The sequence below is a fragment of the Rhinolophus sinicus genome, chromosome 4 (assembly GCF_057876585.1).
Source record: "Rhinolophus sinicus isolate RSI-liver-muscle chromosome 4, RSI-T2T, whole genome shotgun sequence".
Lineage (NCBI taxonomy): Eukaryota > Metazoa > Chordata > Mammalia > Chiroptera > Rhinolophidae > Rhinolophus > Rhinolophus sinicus.
The window spans coordinates 104,896,772-104,924,547 of record NC_142504.1 but is presented as its reverse complement, the minus strand read 5'-3'; the positions used below and the strand labels follow the sequence as shown (position 1 = coordinate 104,924,547).

General features: G+C 44.1%; 1 protein-coding gene across 1 annotated transcript in view; it reads left to right on the top strand.

Annotated features, from left to right (window-relative positions):
• The window catches only part of ATP8B1 (ATPase phospholipid transporting 8B1), a 114,456-nt gene that overhangs the window by 48,116 nt on the left and 38,564 nt on the right, over nucleotides 1-27,776 (top strand). Inside the window, exons 2-6 of the mRNA XM_074339910.2 lie at nucleotides 7,761-7,963; nucleotides 23,812-23,909; nucleotides 24,668-24,781; nucleotides 26,708-26,806; nucleotides 26,926-26,987. Coding sequence (XP_074196011.1) covers nucleotides 7,783-7,963; nucleotides 23,812-23,909; nucleotides 24,668-24,781; nucleotides 26,708-26,806; nucleotides 26,926-26,987 — 554 coding nt within the window. The 5' untranslated portion in view covers nucleotides 7,761-7,782. The remainder of the gene's footprint in view (nucleotides 1-7,760; nucleotides 7,964-23,811; nucleotides 23,910-24,667; nucleotides 24,782-26,707; nucleotides 26,807-26,925; nucleotides 26,988-27,776) is intronic.

Here is a 27,776-nt window from a genome sequence, read left to right as displayed (position 1 = left end):
GTCTTCCCCCCTTTTCGTATTAATAATATTAATATCAATACTAATATTATTTCCATGGCTGTTGTTTTTAATTGCTACGCTAAAATCATAATTTATAAAATCATTATCCTGTAGGACTTTCAGGTGGTTTTGATTCCTGCTTTTTTAGCTAACAATGACAATAAAAAATTTCATTTGAATACTTATTTTACTCATTTAATTATTTCTACTGGGATCATTTGTATAAATGAGATTACTGGGTCACATGTTATAAATATCTTTATATTGTTCTTGGTACATAAAGTTTTGCTCTATTGCCATAAGGAATGTACCAGTTTCAGTGCCAGCAGCAGCAGGGACGTGAGTGTGAGTGCATTCATTCAGCTTTACCACAGCCAGCATTCAATGTACTCATTGAATATTAATGGGCATAAAACGTATCGTATGTTTCCATCAGTTTGCCTTTGAATTGCTAGTAAGAGTAATCATTTCCCTGTGTGTTTATGATTTCCATTTACTTCTCACACCTGCCCCTTCTGTACCCTTTTATTCAAACCAGCAGTTCCTATTGGATCTGAATGGGGGATATAAATGGTCTCTTGATAGAGTGAAAATTTTAAGGTTTATGTTTAGTTCTGGCAAAACTATGCTGATTCTTTGATCTTCCTTTAACAAAGTGTAACCTTTGTTACATGCAGCCATCTATCAATAGGTTGATGACTTTTCAAACATTAAAATTAATTAAACTTGAAAGATTTATGTTTTAAAATTTTACCTTGGAGGTTTTGCTTCCAGGCAGCCGTCACTTTCAAGCCTCTATGATTTTATATTATTTAAGCATGAATATAATTTTTAAAAACCTAATCGTAGAGACAATACTGACGAAGTAAAATGGGGCCATTGTCCCTAACAAGTAAGCATGAAACTTGAATGTAAAAATAACAATGCTTTTCTCCTGGTTACTTTCAGTGTTTTTTATAAAAACAATTGTGGATTGAGAGTGAGTCTCCAAAATAAACGTTTGGGGGAATTCTGGCATTATTATCCTTCGGGAACCAGTTCTAGTCTTTTGTTTACTTCTTTCCTTAGTTTTCCAGACAAAAGAATGACAACCCCACCCTGTTTTAATTTTAAACACGTTTTTTTTTTTCTGCTTGCCACCACCCTAATTCCTGTATTCGTGAAGCCTGGATTCCTTCTTACGCCAGCTGCCCTCACCATGAGGGTTGCCGGTTGTGGCTGCAGAGGGAATATGACCAAACTGCTTGGTTTTACAGACGACAAAATGGTGACGGGGATATTCTTAGGGTCCACTGTGACCTCTGGATGGTCTCCCTGCCTGGCTCTCACCTTCCTGGTCACCCCCGCACACACACACACACACACACACACACACACACACACACACACACACACTCCCTCCTCTGTCAGATTAATTTTCCTGAAGAGCAGTGCAGATCAGATTCCTTTCCTTGCAGACATTTTCAATGGTTTCTTCTGCTCCCAGTAACAAAGCCTTGTCAAGGCCTCCTGGGCTGGGGAAGGTGACTCCAGCCAGCCTTTCATGAGCTCTTGCACCCCTAAATCTCTCAGCTGCGCGTGTGCCTCGTACTTCCTGCTACCGCATCTCCGTCCCAGCTATTCCTCATGCCTGGAAAGCGCCCTCCCATTCATCCGAGCTGTTGTTCCCCTCTGCGACTCCCGTACTGCCCAGCTCAAAACACTTCACAAATAATTATTCACTTACGTACTCCCTAATGTGAAATAAATTGAGAAGCAGTTAAAATTTTACCATCACTCGTTGGTGTAAGAGAGGCCTGTCTGCAGACCGCAGGGTTTGCTCTATTCTGCTGGTCAGTTTCTCCATTGCCTTTGCCTAGGTTTTTCTTGTGACTAGTGAGGCTCGAAGTTGGTAAGTGGAAGGGGAAAGCAGTTGACACTTGCCATTGGGGAGCAGGCTCTGATGCGCCCCACCCCCACAGAGCTTGAATTCCAGTCTGAATCCAGGTGTGTTCACTGCACCACACCAAGCACCGATTTGCCTATGCAGAGAGGGGGGCTGAATCCAGTCTGACGGTACTACTTCTGACGTTACACTTAACGACGTCATCGCAGGGTTACCACTGAAATAACCTTGGGCGAGTTCCTTAACCACCTGTTTTCTCATCGATAAAATGGCAATGATATTGGCCACACATCGCAGAATAATTCCATGACAATTGTGTGAGATGATGTGTGTGAAAAATACATAGGGAACATAGGGAACGGCTAGGGCCTGCCTAATATTAATGAGAAATAATCATTATTATTAGATGTTGCGGGGCCCATGGCAGAGTTGGACCTATCACCAAGAAATCCTTTAAGTTTTAACAGGAAAAAAAACACACACGAAAAATACCTTCTCTGAAGGGTCCAAGTATTGAGTTGCCCTGCATCTTTTTCACTGGTAGCCATCGAAGTTATGTAATGTGAAATGTTTGTTGCTTTTTTGTGTGGCAGAGGGCACAGGGGTGGACTTTTGCAGAACAGATGAAGCTATGGACCCAGAGAAGCCTTTTCTATCATAAGTAAAGGTCCAGGCTGACTTGTCCCCACAACAGTGATATTAAAATGGTCCCTTAGTTTTACGTCAGTTATCCCATGCTTCTAGGTTTTCTAGGCTTCAGTTTGGGAGGAAATGAAAAATATAACCCCATTTGTCCTGGGGACAGTAATTATGTCTCGATAACGGTATAAAGTTTAAATTTAATCTAGATCCTAGATATGTTTTACTACTGTTGCTTCATCAGATCCTCCATCTAATTACAACTGTCATCAGGCTTGTCAGATTTTACTCTCAAGCGTATTGGGCAGATTCCAAACAGGGTGCGGCGTGTGTCTGGACTAACTAGGATAACAGGGATTTGAGCCGCCTCTTAGGTGGGGCTGGCTTTAGAATAAGGTGGAAACATTAGTGGCCATATTAGGTACCTTACCATAGAATTATTATTATTATTTGTGATTAATGATATGTGTATTAATTATCTATTGCTCACATAACAAATTACTTTAAAACTTAGCAGCAAAAACTACACACATTTGGTATCTCCCAGTTTCTATGGAACAGGAATCTGAGCACAGCTTAACTGCGTCCTCTGCGTCAGCGTCTCTCTCAAGGCTGCAATTAAGGCGTCAGCCCAAGCTACAGTCTCATCTGAAGGATGGACTGAAGAAAGACCTGCTTCCAAATTCATGGGGTTGTTTCATTTTTCAAAAAAAATTTTTTTTTCCAGTTTTATTGAGCCATAATTGACATAAAATTTGCATTAGGTTAAGGTGTACAATATTGCAAAATGGTCACTGTAAGTTTAGTCATAGTGATCATATATACATAAGTCAAATCATTATGCTGTACACCTTACACTAACACAAATTCATATGTCAATTATATAGATTGACCTCACAGAGTTAGTTTTTTTCTTGTGATGAGAATTTTTAAGATCAACTCTCTTAGTGGCTTTCAAATGTCCAACACTGTATGGTAAGCTATAGTTACCATGCCATACGTGTACAAAATTCATTTCCTTGAGGGGTGTGGGACTGAAGACCCCAGTTCCTTTCTGCCTATTGGCTGGATGCTCACTCAGTTTCTTGCCATATGAGCCTCTCTGTAGGGCAGCGGCTTTATCAAAGCCAGGAAGAGGGGAGAGCTGGCTGGCAAGAAGGAAGTTACAGTCTCTTGTAACCTAATCGTGGGCGAGACATCCCATTACCTGTGCTGTATTCTGTTGGTTAAAAACAAGGCACTATGTCCAACCCGCTCTTATGGGGTGGCGGGGATTATACAAAAGATGGTGGGCTCATTGGAGGCATCTTAGATTTTGCTGGCCAGAGTTGTCATTGGTTATATAATATCGAGCGTATAATATAAACATACATAGTATAGAACATACAGAAATATAATATCCAAATTTACTATATCATGATATGTTACAGATTTTATATTTTCTTTAATAATCATAAGTAAATGAAATGAGCAAAAAAACACATTTCAGAAATACCCTTTCTTGTTGAGGACTTTAAAAGCTGTAAAAAAAAAAAAAAAAAAAAAGATAACAAAAATGAATATTGTGAATCTTACTTCCTGTCTAAGCTTGGGTCGCTCTGGACATGAATTAAGTTATACAACAAAGATATCATTGATCAGTGACTCTTGGCCTTTCTCAGCCTCTGAGTTCCTGTTGCTGTGTTTGCATACAGATTATACCCTAGCAATGGCAAAACTCAACTTTCTTGGTCCCCACTTTCCCTTCATTTGAATCTGGAAATCTTGTGATAGCAACCAAAGTTTGTGCTTTCGTTCCTTCTGACTTCAGAGTTTTATTGCAAAGGCAGAAAGCTGATTCTTTTCGCCTGGGTTCCCTTTTGCTCTCTCCTTCAGGGCCTCCTCCACACAAAGGGCTCAGAGGATTTCATGTGTGCATTCACGTCACAGTATTTCATAGCCAACCATCCAAAGATGACAAGTAATGGATGTTAGGGGTTCAAGTCTGGAAATCCTGCCATTTGCCCCTCTTGTCTTCTGGGGTTTATGACCAAGAGAGCTGAATACTACAGAAGGCAGGATGGGAAAAGAGGTACCACTTGATTAAAAGCTGGAAAAGCCCCAAACTAAGCTCTGGGGCAAATGATGCCTCTTAGTTCCTACTCTTCCCCCCTCTTCCTCTTACCCCAGCCTCCCCAGGTTATTTTTAGGCAGGCCTGCACAAAAGCCTAGAGTCCACTAGCCAGACAATTGCCTGCTGGGGGACAGAACAGAGAGGGGAGCTGCCGGACGGCAGACCCCATCCTGGGGTGTTGACCACATGGAGATGGTGAGGTGGGGAACAACCCACGCAATATCCTGAGCCCTAAAGTCAGGTGATACAGTAACATGACCCCTCCTACCTAGTGCTTCAGGCTCTGACCAATGTATTTATCAAGGGCCCTTCCTTAGGGAGGAGCAGGTCCGGGGGGTGGAGGAGAGGGGGCTGAGGAGTTTCGTTCCTCTATGGGGGATATTGTTTTTGAGTCTTTGTCTTGAAAATTGTTGTCTTTCATGAGCACCGAGAAGGAAGGAATGGAAACTAACGTGCGGGAGAATGGCATGAGTCTGGTGGCCATATGGAGGTTCATTGCAGGAAGTCCAGTTAGCTTGCACGTGCGGCATCTCAGAGGAAAGATGACGGTAGTCTGAATTAGGGTGGTGGCCATGGAGATGGAGAGGAGGGAATGGTTTGGAGGTGTGTGTTTGGGTAGAAGTGACTATGGCTGTCCTGCATAGTTTACTTATCTGTATCCCTCAATAACCCGGAAGTCTCTAAGTGGTCTGTTCCCAGGGCCTAGTGTAGTGGCCTACACCTTGCTTAACGGAGGTTGAGTAAATGCACGCATGTGTGCAATGTGCTGGAGTGGTGGTAAGAGACATTACAAAGTTTCCAAGCCCATATTATCTAGAGTGCTGGCCTCACCGGGATCATGGCTCAGACCTGGAAACTGCTTTATATCAGCTAGGGCTTTGCAGAAATGAGTTCTTTTAAATTTTCCTTCAGTAATCCTAAAATGACAGAGCTAAACTAGTCCTATGTGTGTCTACATTACACACACATATGTACATACAGCAGGGAGCTGCCCACTTGGCTTGGTGCTTGCTCTCTGTCCGTGCTTTCTAGGTTGGCCTGCGTAGATCTGGCCTACAGTGGACGTTCAGGTGGTGAGGTGGTTGGTTACGCAATGCCTTGCTTACTTTGGATCACATACTTGTGTTTATCAAGTCCACTTCTTTTTGCTTGTCTCCTCTTTAACCTTGAAGGACTGGATCCAGGCTTAACATGGGAAATAAGCATGGAGATGCGTGGCAGTAATGATGAGGAAGTGATCGCTTAAAAGTGTTTCTATGCAATGTGCTTAATGCCACACTGACCTGTACACTTAAAAATGGTTTCAATGGTAAATCTTATGTATGTCTTACTACAATCAAAATGTTTCTATACGGTACTTTCAGACTTTTCAACAATTTTTATGCCCCTGTAATGGAGAGATTACGTCCTGACCCTGCCACCCACCAGCTGAGCCTCAGTCTACTTATCTGTAAGATGGGACGATAATATTAATATTTACCTCATAGGGTTGTCCTGCTCCACACATAATAAGTGCTCAATAAGTAGTAACCACTTTATTATTTTTGTTCGGAAAGATTTCTGGTGGAAGTTTTGCCTTTGAGAGACTGGGGATTCTTAAGAGTGTATTAAATTTAAATATTAGCATAGAAGTCACTATATTACAAAACCACAAATAAGGCCGATTAAACACTTGTGAAATCCTAAGAAATAGCCATTTACAAGGGTTAATAGCAATTAACAGGTTTTATACTGAATATGCCTGTGCTTAACTATGCTCATATTTTATACTAGTCGAATATTTTGCCTCCCCATGAGGGGCAGGTGTGTTTTAGAAGTGATTTTTGGACATGGAAAAGCCCCAACGGATAAATCCCCATACAGTTCCATTTGTCATTATAACTAACAGTTTTCTAATTAGGGAAATGTTAATAGCAATGAGTAACATTTGAGTACTTACTGTCGGCTAAATATTGACTCGAGCACTTTACATGCATAATCTCACTTAAAAGCATACATGGCAATTGTTGGAATTTTGGAAAATGAATAAATGTGTGTGGAATACATATGGATCTGGGACTGTGCTGTACATATGGATCATTAATTCACCTTTCAACCTAATATGTCTGGACGTTTGCAATGTCATTAAAACCCCTTCTCTTCATGATCTAAATTGTGGTCCACTGTCCCATCACGTGAGGAAGCCACAATTTATGTACACACTTGCCAATCATTGGGCATCCAGGTTGCTTCTGGGTTTCAGCATTTTAAATAACGCTGGACAAAATCCTCATATAACTATTTGAACATTCCCTAGATGTAGACTTATGGCTATAAAAATTTAGATGTCCAAGAGGCTAGATTTGGTACAAAGCGTACAATCAGCTCAGTAGTCCCACTCAAGGCTACTCACACTCGATTCAAATATGTAACCAATTAACATAATAGTAGAATATAGAAAATTTCTCCTTGGAAAGCAGTTGTTTTTGATGCAAAATATTAATGATTATCATGCTGGTTATTCAACATTGCAGAGTTTTCTTGTTCTCCTCTGTAGTAGGAATAACAATAATACTACCATTACCACGGTGGTGTGGGAAGTTTCAGGGAGCTGCTGTCTGTAAAGCATTTCAGGCAGAGCCTGGCATGCAGGCAACGCTAAATAAATATGAGCAGCTATTTTTAACAATACTGAGTACGTGGCACTGTGATGTTTATGTAAATAACGCCAGGCTGTAGGTCTGTCCTGAGATATTTGTGTGCATATTTTCCTGATATAAATATAGCTAAAGTTGTCCTTGTCACTTGTGTAGAGTCACTTCATACAGTGGTATATACACAAACACAAATTCTAGATGCAAAATATGGATGGTGGCAGGAAAATTGGCTAGGGACTACTCCAGGAAGTCATTAGCAAAATTTGAGGACCTAAGCTTGCCTAGAAAAGGTGTCAGAAGAAAGGCTCAGAATATTAACGTTAGCAGAAACCAGATAATTTAGGGAAGTGGTTTTCAAATTCTGCTAGCAACCCACAGTAAGAAATTCAATTTCATTAGGCCCACAATGCATATAAATGTGTGTATGCGTCAACCCAAACTGGGCTTGGGTCAGAATTCACTCCGGTTTCCCTTTCTTTTAAACCAGGTAGTTCCAATCTGCCAGCAGAATGAGTACAAAAAGAGGCTCAGACACGACATTTGAGGAGGATTCTCAACCTAATGACGAAGTGGTTCCCTACAGTGACGATGAAACAGAAGATGAACTTGAAGACCAGGAACCTGAGGTTGAACCCGTACAGAATCGAGTCAACAGAGAAGCAGAGGAAAGACGGGAGACATTCAGAAAAGGTAACTAACTGAGCTGGGACCAGGAGACTAGGCACTGTCCTCGACCATCCTCACGTGAGCAGTGGCAATGGCTGCAAAGGACAGATGGCCCATTTTACATCATGCAGGGGGCTTTTTCCTGCTCTTCTCTTAGGAGGCAGTTGGGAGAATGTTGATGGGCTAGGACAAGTACCTATCGTCCTCAGTATGTGGGGCTGGTCGACCGTATCTGACCAGGTCTGCCAAGAAATAGAAGTTAGTGTCTCTGTGTTTCGGGGGGAGTTGCAGATGGGAGAATGTACTTGTTACTGCACCCAGGAGCCTCGGAGTTCCCATACCTTTTGTTCAGTCATTTGTGAATATCAAATGGTTTTGGCTCTCTGTTTCTCTAGGAAATTTTTTTATAGGTCTCTGCTTGCCATGTGGGGCCTGTTATACAGCAAACTGTGCTACCTGCCCAGAATCAGGGCACTTTCAAGGTAGGGAATAGACCAGTGGTTTTCTCTTAGGAGCCAGAGAGTAAATATTTCAGGCCCTGTGGGCCATACGGTCTCTGTTGCAATTACTCAGCTCTACTGCTGTTTCTTGAAAATGACCACAGACAGTCCGCCTTTTAGGATAACAGAACGTACCTTACTTTTATGATTATGCTTTTTCCCCTGTGGCTCTTCTGTTTCATTTCCTGCTGGTTCTCTTATCCTGACAAATAAATGTAGCTTTTCTACTCCATGAGGAAGCTGATCCTTTTCTCTTTGGATTCCAAATTCGTTCCAAGTTGAAAATGTTTCCTTAAGATCCCTCGAATTCCAGCTGAATAACCTCAGTTTCCCATTCACAGATTTCTCCGTGAAATTGATCTGTTTCAGACTCTCCAGACACACCTCTCCACAGCCTCTATCAGTATAACCTCTGGTTTTATCCAGTTTCCTCAAAGTCTCCATCGTAGCTGGTCTGCCCCCCTAGGTCTCCCAGAAGTCTGTTTTTCCTCATGTCGCTCCTTGCCCCCTCACCATTCCTTCCAGGGTTCTGCTTCCTGGTTAAGCTGGGTTTGTTTTGTGTTTTTTGGGGGCGGGGGGAGTGGTGAGGGAGGTTTCCAAACAGTTTTCACCTGTAGAAAAAGTGCTAAGGCATGGAATCTGATTTAGGTAGTGATTACTCCTGGTCTGGTCAAATGATGCCACTCTCTTCAGCTCTTCTGTGGGGAGGTTCTGGATGTTGGTGAGTCCACGTGTCCACGTGGGCCCCCTCCCACCACAGTCTCTGAAACCTGTGGAGGCCATTAATTAGTGTATATCATTTGCCTCTCCTCAGCTTTCCCCATCAAGCATGTAGACTTTTTAGACCTTACTGTGGGTTTCTGGCTATAATGTTAAGCTATTGAGTGTTAAGCTTACATGCTTTCTGCTTCTAAGTAGAAAGTACTGAAATCATGATAATTGAACTATATTAAAATGGAATCGCTGCCAATCTGAACAGGAATGTGGCCTCTGTCATAACAGGTCCGGACTGGATATTGGTCGAATGGGGATAGAGCTGAAGTAGCCCAACAGGTTAGCAAGGGAGTTCTAGTTGATTACCCAAATAGTGAATAACACGTTTCTTCCTCATTCCTTCCCCCACTGTCCTAAGTTTCATATCACAATCTTGGAATCTCTGCCCTATGTGAGTATCTGATGAATTGGCAGAGAGTTGACTCAGAGGGGTGAAGGGTGAACTTTGTTGTCAGTGCTTGGTGCCACGGTATCAGCTCTGTGGGTGAGGACGCAGCAGAGGGACTGACTGGGGTTGGGTGGCTGGAGAAACGTCAGGCAAGCACGTAGTGGGTGGAAGCTCTCAGCTCTGGTTTTTTCCAACTACGCCTTCACATTCTGGCGCTCAGGGCTCTTTCCTGACCATTCAGTTAGAGGTCAAAACACAGGTGTTGAAGGAACTCAGGCTTGGTCTTGGCCCTTCATCTTTTCCAGCAGTGGCTTCTATTTCTAAAAGAATTTGGTGTTTCTCATCTCTCAAAACCCCTGTCAAAGGACTTTGGCTGTGACTTTTCAAAAACACCTAATTTCTGCGCTTCCCAACACACAGAGGATATTCAGTGCTAGACTAGACCTCTCCACCCCCACCCACTTCCTACTTCTGCCTGGCACCCCCCAGCCCCTCTCTGCTTCCTCTCCTCTCTCCTTCCCTCCCTTCTTCCTCTGCATCCCCTTTTCCCCCTTTCTTAACTTTTTTTTCATAGTCTCACTTGGGCGTATTCTCAGTTATGGTCATTGTTGCTCTCGTTAACCATCATCTGTCTGTCTTGACATTTTACATGAAGGACAATTTTCTTCAAAGAAGGCAGTTCTTTAGAGCGTGAATCAGTGTGAAGTGCCATTGGGCCGAGTCACACCAGGGGCCAGTCCCCGTTGCAGCAGAACAGGGCCTAAAAATGCGTGGCCCACATTTGTTTCTCTAACAATAGCACCTTAGTGCAGAAAGTTGGTTTTCTTTTTTTTAAAGATGCCCTAGACCAGCTGAGCTTTAATGTTCACGAGAGAAACCGTCCGTCACAAGTGCTTCTCAGGTGAAGGACATTTACTGTGTGCTGTGAAGATCAAGAACAAGGGAAACCGAGCAGGTGAAATATGCCGTGGAGGAAGAGAGAAGCCCACAGGTTATGCTAAAGGAACTTTTCCGTTAGTTCACTTTGAGCAAAGACTGACGAAAACCAGTGGGAATGTTTTCCATGCTATGGGATGAACACCCTCCTTTCCTGATGGACACACGAGGACAGTATTTCCTAGAGTGTGTTCTGGGAAACACTAGTTCTGCCAGATGCTCCAGGACACGAAGACTGTGTGAGCCCCTGCAACGAGAAACTCAGAATTCTTTATCCTGTTCTTGAGTTTAACGTCATCCATTAGCATAAAAGGATCCAAGAAGTTTGGGCTTTAAAGAAACTAGTTGAATTTTATTCAGCCATAGTTTCCTTAAATTCTTTGACTTTAGAATGCTGGGGTTTTTTCGTTTGCTTGTTTATTTTGCTTATGATCCCACTGTCTTGGTGTCATTGAAGTCAACTCCTTGGGTAATTCTGTGACAGTCAGGAGCCAGGTTAGAGGTGAAGTCGTTGGGAAGAAACACGAGCTCCGGAAAGGGTTCCTGGATCAGTGCAAATTGGCTCTTTCTTCTGAGCCTTGGGACGGAATGAGAAAGCTGTCTCCTGCCTCCTTGGCCACGTTGCTTTATTAATGAACTCTCCCATCTTCCCACTCTGGCTGGCTTACAAATACACTCACAGCTGCATCTTACCCGAATCCTGCTTGCTGCCTCTGGCTGCTGTCTGTCCCCTGTCTCACGGCCAAGCTTCTAGAAACCAGTTTCTCTCCCCACCACATCCTCCTGGTCCCTTGGGTTCCTACCCTCCGTGGGCCGCCCGCCACCTTATTAAAGGTTGCCGAGAACCCTGGTGCCAGGTCCTGAGCTTTTTGTCAGTCATCTCCTCCCAGTCTCTGTTTTTCTCTGAGGTGCTTGCCCTTTTCTCCTTCAGGAAATGCTGACCTCCTTGGCAGGTCATGACACCCTCTTGTCCCAGCACTGCCGTGTCTCCTTCCTTCTGGCTACTCTTTCTCCCACCCTTAAAATGTTCGCATTTCCGTTCGGACTCTGTTCTCTCTCTCTAGGCCTTCCTTAGGCAGGCGAAGTCCCTTTAATCGGCTTCATGCACCACATCTCTCTGAGTGACTCTGAGACATAACGTACGTGGTGGAAATGGGGGAGGAGACTGGACGCAGACTGTGGGTTTCAGCTTTGGCTGCCCCGCTTTCTAGTTGTGTGACCTTGAGGAGAGGACTTCTCTCTGTGCCTCAGTGTCCTCATCTGTAATATGGGCATAATATTAGCATCTATTTCACTGCAGGGTTGTGAGGATTAAATCAGAAAGTAACTGTAAAGGACTTAAAACAGTTTTAAGCATGCAGTAAGCATTCAATAAATATTAGATATTATCACCCATACACATACACACACCCCAATTCCTTCCTTAATGTCTTTCGTATCAAACCTAAGTTATCTACCCCCCACTCATCATCTACTCTTCCATCTTTTCATCATCAAATCTTCTTCTTGATCCGTCTGCTTCCCTTTGGGATACTCAGATTCTCCTGGACCCTTTAGGCTGAAGCTGCAGAGTCATTCTTTTTTGTTGTTTTTAATTGGGGAATATTGGGGAACAGTGTGTTTTTCCAGGACTCATCAGCTCCAAGTCAAGTCATCATTTTTTTCAGTCTAATTATGGAGAGCACAGCGCAGCTCCAAATCCAGTCATTGTTTTCACTCTAGTTGTGGAGGACGCAACTCACTGGCCCATGAGGGCATCGAACCAGCAATGCTGGTGTTGTGAGCACTGTGCTCTAACCAACTGAGCCAACCAGCCGCCCCCAGAGTCATTCTTTTTAACAGATCCTTCTGTCCACAAATTCAAGTACAATGAATGGATGGAGAGATGGATGGAATGAAGAACAGTTAATTTTACCAGAAATGAATTTGCCCACATATTGAGGAAAATTTTGGTGATTTAGTGTCACCCCTGCTCCTGGGATGACCTTTCCCTTTAATACAGCCTTCTCTTTGTTTGCCAACCTGTGGACACATGCTAACCCCACCCTCATGCTGTCCTCTGCCCCAGTGGTTTTTTTCAGATAAAAACTTTGACTGAGTCGCAGATAGTTCAGCACACCTGCAGGCAGTCAATATGAAAGTCTCTTTAAAGGCAGAAAACTATATTTGTGGAAAAGTCCACCCATACAAATATAAAACTATGGGGGCAAAGCAAAAGCTCGCAAAGAGAGCCTCACTCATGCAATGACTTAGTCTTTTAATGGATTGACCTGTGGTTCCCTGCAAGAGCTGTGACAAAGAATTCTGCCCTGGATGAGGGTCAGGGACAACTTCCTGGTAAACAAAGTCCTGCCTCAGCTGCCAAGTGAAAGATAAGGAGGAGTTAATTAGGGGAAGTGAGAAGCAAGAGGGTCCGGAATAGGGGACCGCATACAGAGGTTATGTGGCAGGAGGAAAGGTGGCATGTGGAGGAACTGATATTAAGCTTGGGGAAATGAGAATATTACAAGAAGGGAGGATTCGTGTGTGCTCACTCACCTCCTTGTCAGCACTTGAAAAACTGAGTGACTGGTTGTATGTTGCCCATCTAACAGCTATTCAGCTAGTGCTACAAGGGCCCAGAGTCCAATCTGTCTTACTCTGAGCTGGTGTCAGGACATGAGGTTCTGGGCCTGGCATGTTGGAGATGCTTGGTGGGCATTTGTGATTGAATGTGTTGGCGTGCTTCATCAGAAGTATGAGTGGGGAACCAGGTGAGCAGGGAAGGCTTCCTGAAGGTGCGGATCCCCAGGCTGACTCTTGAATAAGTGTGAGAGGTAAATTGACCCCAGTGGTCTCAGGAGTAGGACACTCCAGGCTTAGGCAGTGTAAAGGAAGGCTCCAAGGAGCTGAGAGTTCCCCTGAACTCTCAAGTCATTCTTGGAGCCTAGGTGATGAGGTAGGATGGTGGCCATGCTGAAGAGTTTGGATACTTCCTGAAGGCTCCAGGAAGCCATTAAAGCACTTTAGGCTGAAAACAACATGCTAAGGTGTGTAGTGGCCTCCTCCCACTACGGCCTCTGCACAGCCGTGTTTGCTCCTCTCAATCCAGCCTTCATCATGGAAAGACACTGCATTGTACTTGGAATCTGATTGCAGCTCCCTCCCTTGGCTGCTCTGGCCCATGTGATTTGGCCCTGTCCTCCTATCCCAACTGAGCTGGTTGACTGCAGCTTGCGGCCTTACTCACCATGCGCCATCCACCATCTCCGATCTTCAGTTCTTGATTCATGCAAGCCTTTCTCTCCTTCACGACTTTCCATTCACTCTTCCCACTCCCTAGGGCAGTCCCTCCCCTGTGACCAGCTCCTTCAGGTCTCAACGTAAGGGTCACCTCCTTACAGAAGCCTTCTCGGACCCCACCCCCAGCCTGGAGGACGCCCCTTGTACGATCCCAGAGCCCCTTGCACCTCCCTTCATTGCCCTGAGGTCATTTATGATTATGTCCTTGAATGACTCTGTGACTAATGAAGCTTTCCCCCACCAGACTGTTGGCTTCATGAGAAGTGAGGCCACGTCTATCCCATGCAGAGCGCATAACAGGCACTCAATAAATATTTATTGGGTACATGAATTTATTTTAGAAATCCCATGTTGTCAGAAGTGGGGAGAAGGGAGTAAACAATAATTCAAGTAAAAAGTGGTGAGGACCTAAACCAAGATGGCCAGGACGGAGAGAATCATGATATATGTTAAGGATTTGACATTCGCAAGTCCCATTCGATCTGAGGGTCAAGGGCAAAGGAGGCCTGAGGAGTAATTTCTGATTTAGACACCCCAGTGGGTATTCTAGTTAAGTATTGCTGCATTAACACACACACACACACACACACACACACACACAGACACGCACAAAACAAAAACACAAAAAAACCACTCCAAACTTACTGGCAGAAAATGACTATTTCATGATGTTCACAGATTCTGAGTCAGGAATTCAGACAGAGCACAGTGGGGATGGTTTCTTTCTGCTCTAGGATGTCTGGGACCTCAGCTGTGAAGGCTTGAACAACTGAGGTGTTTTGAACGGTTGGGGCCTGGAATCATATGGAAGCTTTTCCACTCCTTTTTCTGGCACCTGAGCTGGATAACTCAAAGGTTCAACTGTCTTCCGACGGGAGCACCCTCGCGTGGCTGGGGTTTCTCCCAGCATGACGCTGGGCTGCAATGGTGGGAGTGTCCTAAGAGGGACCACCTGGAGAACTAGTGCCCCAAGAGATCAAAACAGAAGCCAGTGGGGGAATTCAGGCAGCAGCACTCGTGCTATTTGTCTTGGTTACAGGAGGGTCACTGAGGCCAGCCCTGATTCAAGGGAAGGGAAATCAGATGCCACGTCTTGATGAGGGAGTAACAAGGTCGCATTGCAGGATGGAGGATACTGTTTCAGCCACCTTTGGAAAGTGTTTTCTGCCTCAGTGGTTAACAGATGTTTGTGGGGATGAGTAATGGCAGGGGTGGGAGGGGAAGCCCCTTTGTAAGTCAAGGGGAGGGTGCTTGTTTTGAACCTGATCCGTTGTGGATATTTATGGGACATCTGCTTGTGCTGCTGGCTGGCTGGCAATTAGAAATATGGGATGCAGTGGTAAGAAATGACCAAGAATGGTGCAGCCTGGTCCCTGGGAAGCGACAGAATTTTAAATTCTTAACCACAGGGTAATAGCACTGAGGTCTCATTGTCCAGACTGCAATCCTTAGTGAGAGTAGTTGATCAACTTTTGGGTTTTCCTGGACCCATGTAAGGGGCATATTAGGGAGAGGGGGAGTTCAGGTAAAGGCTTTGGGAGAGGAGTGCCTGCCCCCACGCCCTCCATAAGCTCCCGTGCACCCCGCACCCACACACGCAGCGCCACACAGCTGTCGTCAGCACCTGGGCTTCCTGGGGTATACACAGGCTCTGTCTGCATATGTTCCCGTGCTTGTGGGCTTAGCAAAGACATGTGACTCCTGCATATTAGATCTGACAGGTTCTGATTCCTCATCTTGGACCTGGAGATGATTCAGACAGAGGCTTCAGCATCCCTTATCTTTATTTTTCAAGCTAAATAATACTGTGAACAAGGTCATGTGGAGAACGCTAAGCCACTGGTGGAGCACTTTGTAGGAAGCATGTGTGTGCGCCTGTGAGCAGGGGGTGGGCTCTGCAGTCACCTCTGTCTGTTCATTAGAGGCCGTCCCCCAAAGAGCTTTCTTCTTGACTGGGTTGGGTTGCTCTCTGTGCTTGAAAATATAAAACTGACTTTCTTTAAGTGTTTTCCAACTCAGAATTTTTTTCAGGGGCGAAGTGATCAGTTTGGCTGACAGAATTTCAGATGGAATGTTCCATCATTAAGGTTGAAATCGGCATCGCTACATGAGCATCAGGACAGAGAGAGGAAATTCTGTCTCTCAGTGTCACTTCAGACCAGATGTGGCATCAGCAATGCAGGTGTAGCCGTAAACCAAGTGAAAGTGCTCTCTCAGAGAAGAATCTGGAATTAAGGATGTGGCTCTCTAGAGCATCTATGAATTAATTTTTTTATCCTAAATTTTTTATTATTTTTTTATTTTTCAATTACAGTTGACATTCAATATTATTTTATATTAGTTTCAGGTGAGAATTAATTTTTATCTGAAATCAAAACATAGATTAAGCTAGTCAATTGAAATATATAGATGCTAGGAAATCCTTGAAACGTGCTGAGGAGCTGTTTTCCACTCAATTGAATGCATTTTGCATTTTTGACCATACCTAACGTGGAAATTCCACTCTGACTACTTACTTTCTTTCTCTAATTAGCCCTAGACTGCCTTCCATCACTTCAGCCTGGAGAATAGCACAGTAACTGGAAGCTTGTAAAATAAAGGGTGGGTGTGTGTGTGTCAGGGTGAGGGTGGGGGATTCCCGGGTGATTTGTAATGGGGGAGGGGTGGCGGCACTGTGCCATCTCGTTATACTATAGAACTTGCTTTTGAGTAATGTCATTTATGACAAAATGTCGAGCGGGAAACTCTTGCTCATGGAGACCTAATGCGGCTGTTGTTTTTCTTACTGTGAGCTTGGAACCTCTAAAGTAGGTTTTTAATGATAGAGGCACCGTAGGAGGACATTCTTCTTGGAATCACTGGGGCTGCTCAATCCTGCTGGTGTATCGAAATTACATGTGGGGCTTTTAAAACTCCAAAGGTGCCCAAGCCCAGTTCCTGGAGATGCCAATAGAGTATGTCTGAAGTGAGACAATGGGAGAATCCATGTTTCAAAATGAATTCCACCCGTTTCAACTTCACATCAGTAGAAAAGTCCATCTCATGGCTTACCTAGCACACCTGCTCCTCAACACATGGTGGTCCACTAGCTACTGTGTTTCCCCGAAAATAAGACTGGGTCTTATATTAATTTTTGCTCCAAAAGATGTATTAGGGCTTATGTTCAGGGGATGTCATCCTGAAAAATCATGCTAGGGCTTATTTTCCGGTTGGGTCTTGTTTTCGGGGAAACACGGTACCATCCCTAGGGTGCTCATTAAATGCAGAACCTCCCACTCCTCCCAGATCAGCCAATCAGAATCTGTTAACAAGGTCCCCAGGATTCTCAATGGGAGTGAGGGGCATTTATTTCAAAAGACAGTTGAAAACCCAAAGTGCTGCATTGCTCAAACCCTGCAGTGTACTGCTTCAGTGACTAAGCATACTGTTGGAAGGGTTTGTCACCCTCAGGTGTGATGGAGGCAGGAGAAAGACTGAGAAACACCTGTCTTGAACAGTGGATCACAACCTTGCCTGCAAATTAGGGTCACCTGGAACCTTTGCTGTGCTTGCCCCAGACTAAAGCAGAAACCCCTGAGGGTAGAACCCAGGGCATTGGGGTATAGTTAAAAAAAAAAAAAAAAAAAAAACACCTTGGGAATTCTATTAGGATCAAGAGCAGTCCAGGTACATAGGAATCCATCTAGGATCTCGTGAAAATGCTGATTCTGGTGCTGGAGGTCTGGGGTGTGGCCTGAGAATCTGCATTTCTAACCAGATCTCTGGTGACACAGCTGGTCCCCACTTTGTGTCGCAAGAGCGAGGAACAAGGAGTGAAGTTGTGTGGTTTTTCTTTTCTTTTCACAGCCAAATGCAGCAGTTGGCCTTTTGCTTTCCTTTCAATCTACTGTCACTCCTCCACCCACTACTATTAATGAGCATTGTTTTTTTTGGCACCAGAACCGAATGCTAGCGAACACCACACCGTCAAGCAGGTTGACACGACTGAGTCTTGACCCTGACCTCTTACCTGCCCATCGTTAACTCTTTTTCCATTTTTCTCAAAAAACCATCCCTACCGTTCCTACTGTCCTAAAGGTCCCACTTTGAGCCACCTTATGCTTCATGACTCAAAACACTCACGCATCTTTCTCAGCCACTCACTCCGGGAAGGAGGAGGAAACCACCCATCCCACCTCTCTACAGTCCCCCACCCCCAGCCATTGCCTCTCCTCCTATCTCATTAACCAAGCCCCCTCCTGGCTTTTTCAGTCTCCTCATTCTAAAAACACCTTCTAATGAGCTCCCTTCCCCCTTATTTAGAAGAAACTCCCCTCGATAAGGTCGCTGATGTGATTATCTGATCACCAAATCGCTGGGTACCTTTGTCCTTTCTTGCTGGGCACAGCTACACCCTTGTTCACGCCCTCTCACTCCGTAACACCGGTTCCCCTGGCTTCTCCCTGAGGCTCGTAGACTTTCATGGATTCCTCCTCCTCCACCCACTGCTGAAACATCTCCGTGCACTCTTGGCTCGCTGCTCTGCCTCCTCCCTCGCTTCCGATGTGATCCATTCCTGCTCATGCTTTCAACTAACGTCTGAATGTCGGATACCTTCAGATCTGTATCTCTGGCCTGAACCTCCGTCTGGAGTTCCAGATTTGATTTTACAGCCCCTGGATGGATGTTTCCACCCAGGCATCCTATAGGCATCTTCAGTTCACCACATCAGGAGGCACTGTCCTCCCCACTAGACATCCCTCCTCCATTGTCTAACTCATCTGTGGTGCCTCTGTCCGTCCAGCCACCCAAAGGAACATCCTGGGGTCACTTTGTTTGTTTCTTTTTTTTTTTCCTCATTGTTTTCTTGCCCACATTCAATCAGCCGTCCTTCTGTAGTTCTTGAATCTGTCTTATCTCTATTTCCAATCCCTTAGTTCTGGATTACGCTGTCATCAGTGCTGCCTTCAATGACTGTAGTAGTCTCTGCCTCTAGACTGTTCCTTTCAAACACATCCGGCTCGCTGATGCTAGTGTGACCGGGTCAACCACCATCTCACCGTGCCACTCCCCAGCTGAAGCCCCATTGGGTCTCCCCTGCACTTGGCATGGTGTACCATCCATCGGCCTAGCTTGCAGGTCCTCTCCTGGGCACCACTCTGTGGTCCCCTGACACCCAGCTCTTTGCATTTGAACCCAGGCCAGGCTTTCCTGCCTTTGTGCTTTTGGCGCTGTTGTATCTATGCCTAGAATGCACTTTGACCTCTCTCCTCTCCCTGTACAGGTATAATATTGGGACAGTTTTTAAGAGCCCACTCAATGGGCACCTCTTCCAACAAGTATTTCCAGACTTCACCATCCCCTGCTGTTCCTTAGAATTTTAATATTGCCAAGTGCTTATCTTTATCCTGACATTGTCTTATACGTTATACACTGTCTTCCACTGATGTATGTGCTTAGGTATCTGTCTCCCCCAACCTGGCAAGACAATGGGCTCCTTGAGGTAGGGACTGTGTCTGATCGATAGATGGTTTTTCTTGGAAATGGGTTCTAGTTCTACCTTGTTCCAAATTAGTGGTTCTCAAACTTGAGTGTGTGTGAGAATCACTTGGAGGGCTTGAGAACACACATTGCCCGCCCACTCCCAGCGTTCCTGATATGCTGCTTCCGGGGTGGTACCCGAGAATTGCATTTCTGACAAGTTCTCAGTTGACGCAGCTGATCTGGAACCCTCACTTGGAGGACCACTGCTGCCAATAACATTATTGCTGCCGACCTGCATTTTGTCCATATTTAGGAGACTGTGAGCGTGCATAGAAGTTGAGCCTAATAGACTAATCTAAGAATGTACTCTTCCGACGGGGATGAACTCCATTAGTTTTCCCTGGGCGGGGTTCATTTTATTATTTGTTAAGTCTCACCTTTGGTCCTACCCCTTGTGGCCTGTTGGCTGTTCTGTGCCCAGGTTAGAGTGTACAGCTCAGTGACTGATATGTAGCAGTGACTCAAGAGACGTAGAACCCCTGCTGACAGCAGGAGGGACGAGCAGACATGGCATGCTACTCTTCTTAATACCTCTGGCCCTAACCATGCCTCCCATGTCACATCATCCCGAGCCCCTAAAGAATGCTTGGCTCAGCCCATTGTTAGGTCACGGCTTCTCTCATTTACCTATGCTGAATTCTTTTTGCTGTCATCAGCATCTGGGCTCTTTCCCTTCTATCACTACCTTTCTTTTTAGCTTATTCTTGCCCCTTTTTTGATTTGTTTTCCTATATTTTTAAGTACTAAAAAGTGCATAAAACACAAGCATATATTAATAGTTTCACAAATAGTTATTAAGCGAAGACATGCTTGACGGCTGTTACCAGTTTCTCAAATATCTTTGCAGAGATATACACTGATGTGTATGTGCAAAGAATGCTTACAAACATGTGCCCATCTACAGCCACAGATACACAGACACATGTGCAAGTGTGTGCCCACGCATGCATTCCTACTGTGCATTAATTCCGTGTGTCACACAGCTGAAAGCACAGTGTGGGAGACACCCTCTGCTGTTGTCACTTAATGTAATTTGGAGACGTTTCCTATCAGGACACCTAAAACTGCCTCCTCCTTTTTGGAAGATTGCACAGGCTTTCATTGTGTGGCTATTTAACCAGGTGCTCATGGTGGCATTTAGGTTATTTCTAATCCTCCGGATAAACAGGGCTGCATTGAATAGCCCCGAGATATATCATTTCTCCCGTGCATGAGTACACACATGGGGATAAATGTCTAGAAGTGGGATTGTTCAGTTGGTGTGTGTGTGTTAAAGTGTGATAAATCTGGCCAAATGGTTCTCTGCAGAGACCAGCTAAGAGGGCCTGTTTCGCCACCCTCTTTTCAACTCAGTGTGTCACAAATGCTTTACCCTTTGCTGATATGTTGCCCCTGTAAGATGAAAACTGGTACCTCACTGAAGAACTGCACTTCTTTTTTTATGAGTATCTTGCACATATTTATGAACTATTTGAATCTCCCTGTGCACGCACTGTCTATTTATGTCTTTAACCCAGTTCTCTCTTTGGTTGTTTGTGTTTTTTTTCCTCTTTGATGTTAAACTTTTGATCTTTCCATTCTACTGGTTTGCTGTAGTTTGTACCAACCAACGCAGTGTTTTGGTTGGTGGTGTATCTGTAAGCAAGAACTCAGAACCAGCAACGACAGGCTGAGAGGCCAGGCCCAGCTTACTTCCTTTTCCAGACGGTGATGATCAAAGCACTTGGTGACCGTGGGAAAACTGAACATCATGTAGCAATATTTACATGTTTTAAGTGCACATTACCAGGCTCGGCCACGATCTTGAACCACAGTCTGCTGTTAAACGCATCTGTGGGGACAAATGAATTGATGGTTTTGCTAGGCGCTACCCTTGGGTAGTTGGTATCTTTCTAGCTTTTAACTAAAGGGCCGTACGGTGAAGGTGTATTTTTTGCTGGTAAATATCTTAGTTCTTCTTAGTCAATATTTCCATTCTAGAAAATGGGGCAAGATTCCTACTTTTTCTATAAATTAGCTTTGTGGTCCAAGCATCCAGTAGCATTCTCTGTTCCAGTTGGGTACTTAGTAAATATTGGATCAAAAAGACAAATATCTCCAAGTACCATTTTGCTGCCCTTCTTGCTGGCCTGTGCTTTAGCACAGCAGTTCTCAAACCATATTATTTATATGATTTAAAAAAAAAAAAAAGTGCCTGTGGTCACATTAATTTTGGAAAAAAACTGAGTTAAATAAGTTTCTTTACTGCAGGACTTCTCAGAACCTTTAACATACCAGTGGGTTCACTGAATATCCAAGAAAGGGATGCAGCATGCTGCTTTCACAAATGTATTTGACCACAGAACACTGTTTTCACTTTTTTTATCGTCTCTGAGGAGGGGTGGAGGGTTTGTAGGGGAAGAGAGGTTCATCTAAACCTGGGTCACCCACTTGCATGGGTGTCACACAAGGGAAGTTCATCCGGCATACACATTCGGACACAAATCAGTGGGGAACCTAATGCCAGAGAGCGATGCTTCCTCAGCGTTTCTTCCTAATTTATAACATCCTCGTCCTGAGCTTTCACAGCTTTTATGCCTTCCTGTTGGGAGACCAAGCACAGCCTGATTCTCGGGTAACAGTGGAAAGGTTGACCCTCTACTCATAAGTGACCCTCCCAAGTCAGCTCATTGGCAGAGCAGTTCTCGTGGTGGCTTGGAATATAAGTCACCAAAAGAAAAAGGCCCAGTCAGTACAGGGAGGTATATGGAGCGGCCCCTGCCAGACTTTGATTCTCTCACAGGTCAAGTCACTGATCCTGTCTTGCCTCAGTTTCCTCAGCTATAAAATTGAAATATTAACTACTCAGCATGGTGCCTGGCACATAGTAAACACTGAAGAAATGGTAGCTATAGAGCTATATATCATGGGACAGTAGAAGTCAAGAGCAGATAGGTGAAGACAAAACAGGTGGGTAGCTGGGGGGTGACAGGTAGCTGTGGCCCGGCTAGAGATGACAAAAGGAAACAAGTCTGGAGCAGCCCCGGGGGCAGCAGCCACAGCCCCACCACAAAGAATTCTAGGACATCCCACAAAGCAGGGAGGCGCCCATCTCCTGCTAATTCAGGTTCTGGAAGTAAGAGACCCACTGGGTGGCTCTTCCTGGAGGAATTGCAAAGCCAGCCCTACCACAAAACAGTGGTCCCCCTGAGGTAGAGACGTGGATGTTGTGCGTAAAGCCATGGCGGAGAGGAAGATGCAGGACACGATGGAGATGACAGGATGGCCAGGGAACTGTGTGATGTCACTGTGCTGCGGCCTGAGTCCCGTCTCCAGCCAGGCGACCCCACCTCGCGCTCATGCTAGTCAGAGCTGGTATGAGGGCCCTGCCTTGCCTCAGCCCTTCCTGGGTTTGGTTCCCCAAAACTGTAGCTGAAAGCCACACACCATCCCCTCCCTCTCCTATTCTTCCTTCTTTCCCACCCCCACAACGGCCCTTGAATGATGACTGGACTCATATCACTTAAGGTGACATTCAAGAGAGTGAGGAGGGTACATCAAGATTTGTGGGCAACCAAAAGAGGAAAGTCACCATCTAGAGGCCTCCACAGCATTGAGAATTGTTCTGATAAACCAGGAGACAACATCTGATAACTATGGGGGGTGGGGGTTAGGCAGAAGCTGTGGATTTTCTCAAGTTCGCTGGAATTTAGACATGGTGATTGAATGGTGGGATGCGACATTAAGTACATGAAATGAACTTACAAAGACGACAGGCATTGGAGATCAGGATAAAGTACTGCATCCCGCTGATCTGTGATCAGGACTCGCAAATGCTGACTTCGTTGGTGATGCCCCCTTTCTTTGATTTATTCATTCGCTAAATATTTAATGGGTTATACATTTTACAAACCAAGTCAATGAGTTGGAAAAAAATAATTTAATTTAGCTGTGACCTTCTGGGGCTCTGGGACTTTTGTTTGGGCCATGTTTAATGAGACTTCTTTTAGAGTCTAATGTTCTATGAACAGTTGGTCCAAGTTACAACATGTTCATTAGTTTGCTAGAACAATAACAAAGCGCCACAAACTGTCTTAAAATGTCTTGTCTCACCATTCTGCTGGCTAGAAGTCTGAGATCAAGGTGCTGACAGTTTATTCCTTCTGAGGGCTGGGAGGGAAGGATCTATTCAAGGCCTCTCTCCTTGGTTTGTAGGTCTTATCCCTGTGACTTCACATCATTTTCTCTGTGTGTGTATCTCTGTGTCCAAATTTATTCTTTTTATAAGAATGTTAGTCATATTGGATTAGGGCCCACCCTAATGACCTCACTTTAATGCGATTGCATCTGTTATGACCCTATTTCCAAATAAGGTCATACTTTGAGGTAAAGGGTGGGGGTTAGGATTTTGTATGAATCTGAGGACACAGTTACCATAACAGCATGCTAATTTTGTACTTGATGGACTTTTTTTCCTTTCTTTTTTTAAGATTGTACATGGCAAGTCAAAGCAAATGATCGAAGCTTCCACGAACAGCCTCATTTTATGACCACAAAGTTCTTTTGTATTAAGGAGAGCAAATACGCAGTAAGTTGATTTTAACTGCCTAAGTAATCTTTACTAAAAGCCAGTTTTTTTTCAGTGGCTGTCATGCACCTGCCCTAGCTTCTGGTGGTGGTCAACAATTTTGAGCATTCCTTGTCTTCCAGAAGCATCACTCTCATCTCTCCCTCTGTCTTCACTTGGCCTTCTCTCTGTGTCCAATTTTCTCCTTCTAAGAACAGCAGTCCATGGAGTAGGGCTCACCTTAATCCAGGACTCTCTCATTGTAACTTGATTACATCTGCAAAGATCCTATTTCCAAATATGATGATATTCACAGGATTGGGGTTAGGACTGGAACATATCTCTTGGGGCACACAGTTCAACCCACGACGGTGTCTTTTCTTCTTTCTTACACGGTAGCCTCCATCCCTCCGCCTTAAATGAAAGTGAGGTTCCTGCTTTGTCCCCCATATTGATGTCTCCTTTTGTCCCGGTTTTCTAAGAGGTTCTAAGGGTTCAAGGTTCTGACGGCAGGGCCCATTTGGTCCCAGTTGGATTTGCCAGAGTCTTTGGAGGTGAAATGTCTGCATCTTGATACTGTCTCTGACATAAGCCTCCAAGGAGTCTTTTTGAGGCCTGGTTAGAATGAAAGCTTAAAGGAAATCTCAGTATCTTTCTGACCGAGAAATGATGTCTTTGTGTCACTGAAGGCCATAGGACTCAGTGACTTTCGCAGATGTGTGTACATTGTGATAAATGCATGGTGTGACTTAGGATAACTTTCTTATTTTTTCCAACAGAATAATGCAATTAAAACGTACAAGTATAATGCGTTTACCTTTCTACCAATGAATTTGTTTGAGCAGTTTAAGAGAGCAGCCAATTTCTATTTCCTGGTCCTTCTTATCCTACAGGTAATGCCCTTTGATATCTTAAATCTATTTTGAATTATGGTGAGTCAATAACACTTGTCATGGGTGCATATAATGTGAATAATCTTGAAAATTTTCCTATTAACATCAGAGTTCTACACATAAGGGAACATGCCTCATACACAGAACCAGCTCATTCGGTGTTAAATGAATAGGGAAAGGGAGCAAACAGAAATCTTATTTGAAGTCTTTTTTTTTTTTTTTTAAGTTCAATTTTATACTGATGTGAATGTTAAAACTGGTTTCCCTGACGCGAATAAAGTTAACATTTTAATTTTGTAAAATTATTTGTACCTTAAAATTAAATCTATTGTTTATGCTTGCCCTTTATTTATTTAGATGACTAATTTCCCCAAGAATATTATTGATTTTTTATTAATATTTTGGTCATAAATTTGAAACTATTTTTATGAACTGGATTTACATTAGAAAAGGCCTATGTTTTTTCTTTAATTGTGGCAAAAAATTCACTTATCTGCAGAGCATTCATTTGATCCGTTTAGGAACTATTTTTATAATCAAGGGAACTCTACACCCTCTAGTTACCACTTGGCGTATCAACCTTTAGCATCTCATGTGCAGATTACAAAGCCTAGCATATCCACTTGGGTTTTATCTGATTCTTTATATCAAGTATTGGACTGGGAAGAAGGTCTTTCTTATCTGCTGGGGTTCACCCAGGAAGGTTTTGTGAAGATGGTAGCATGTGTGTATGTGTGTGGGGGAGAGAGGGAGAAATGGATACTCCACAGATTTTGTAGAATATAAATCCTGATGACTTGATAGTACAGGCTGGTCCTGTTATCAAGAGAGACCTTTGAGATAGGCTTGTGTTGAGATAAACACTACAAACCATAAAACGTAGCTATGTGATAAGTAGGCTGTTTTCTCCTACGTCTAGTAGGGAAAAGGGGAGCTGCACATGATGACGGCAAAGTGGGGAATGCTCTTTCTCTCTTCCAACCGCTCCAATTATCTCAAAGTATAGCAATCCACGTTAGGGTAATAGTAACAGCCTTAGGCAGCCCTTTACTTGCATTGTTACATCACTTATGCTCTGAGTTGAGTATTATCATAACTTCCATTTTGCAGAGAAGAACTGAGGTCTGGTGAGGCGAAGAAACTTGCTCAAAGTCCCATATCCATAAGAGATAGAAATGCGGAGGACTTGAATCCAGGAATTGACTCTAAAGCTTGTCATTTTAACCAGTACATTATATGCCCCAATGATCAGTAGGCTAGTTATGAGAGCTCTTCACTAAACTTACTTCCCAGTCTTTTGTTCCAACTTGGTGGAGGCGGGACTTCCTGTAAGGCCAGCCTCTTTCTTGGCTGGACCAATAGCAATGACTATGAAGGAAGTACTTTCTTCTAGTGCCCGCAAAGATGCCCACCCAGCCACTAGCTTTCTGAGGCAACCACTACTTACCGCCATCTTTGCCTCCATCAGAGACCCCAGGCTAAGCAACCAGTAATGTAAAGATTGCTGCTTTACATTAGCACCTGGTGCATGACGTGGTAAGGATTTCCCACACACTCCTCACTGCCCTCTCCCTGTTAATTATGATTTTCACACAAAAATTGGAGCAGTTCTCTGTTTTTGGAGCAAGTTCTCTTTTTTAGATGCCATGCTACAAAGCCTCCTTGGTGTCCAGTTAAGGTCACAATGAGACAGTTCGAGAAGCTACTGTCCTCTGTGCTGTGTTCCAGGAGGCCAGAAACTAGAGAGATTGTGAGAAGAGGGTTGGCTGGGTGCTTAGATGCCTTTTCTGCATGCTCTGCAGGATATAGACTTCAGTGGTGATGGCGACTGGACTTCAAATCAGCAAGTTTAGAATTAGCAGTTAGTCACCCGTAGATCAGCTCTACCTTCATGGACACACACGTATGCCTTTTTATTTCTTCCAGGCAATCCCTCAGATCACAACCCTGGCATGGTATACCACCCTGGTGCCCTTACTTTTGGTGCTGGGCATCACAGCCATCAAAGATCTGGTGGACGACGTGGTAAGGATTTCCCACACACCTTCCTCTCCCACGGCTACAATCTCCTTCTTTTTAGTTTGGCATTCATACCTTACCGTTTGAGATTACTCAAATAACATTTCCCCATCTCTCTTCTAAAGGCTCGCCATAAGATGGATAACGAAATCAACAACAGGTCGTGTGAAGTCATTAAGGATGGCAGGTACTGTGCCTTTTAATTGGTATCCTAGTTACAAGGCTGTCATGGGTAAATATGTAACGTGAAACATACTTAGAGATAACCATTTGAACTTAGAAGTCTATCAACTGCATGTACCCATTCATTGTAAGGCCTTTCTTAACTTACTAAGACATTGTACTCCCTTTGTGGTCTGGAGGCCGTCCCCAAATTGGATTACGGGAGGTTGCTGTTTGGGCTGTGTCATCAGCTTTCTTGTGTTTACACAACTCCTTCAGCCCAAATGTGCTGCTCCCATCTCTGCTAGTCCCAAACTACTAGTTCAGGGCTCGGCTCAAATGTCTTGACTCTTGACTCTGCCCTCATTCTCCAGTTAAAGTGATTTCTCCTTCACTGCACTTGCAGAGTGTTTGTTCTCATCCTTCCTATTATGATCTGAATGTTATTAGAATTATTCGTCTCACCTTCTCTACCGAACTGTAAATTTCTTGAGGAGAATGCCCTGGGTGTTTGTTTTTGTGTCCACTGGAGCCTCCAACACATACAAAATGCTCAAGAAATGCTTCAATTACTACAGTCAACTGTGACCCAAGTGCCAACTCACAGACCAGTAATAAGTTGTTTAGCACGGGTCTTGAGGGAGAACTACAAAGTCAAGTGCTAAAAATAGTGACTCAGGCCCAATTCAAAGACTTTCTATGTGTCAACACTGAGGAACATAACCTGATTTAAAGCCACACTTTCACTGTGTCTAATTTGAATGTAGATGACGTCAATCTATGACTATGTTTAGATGGCTTTATTTCTCCTCAC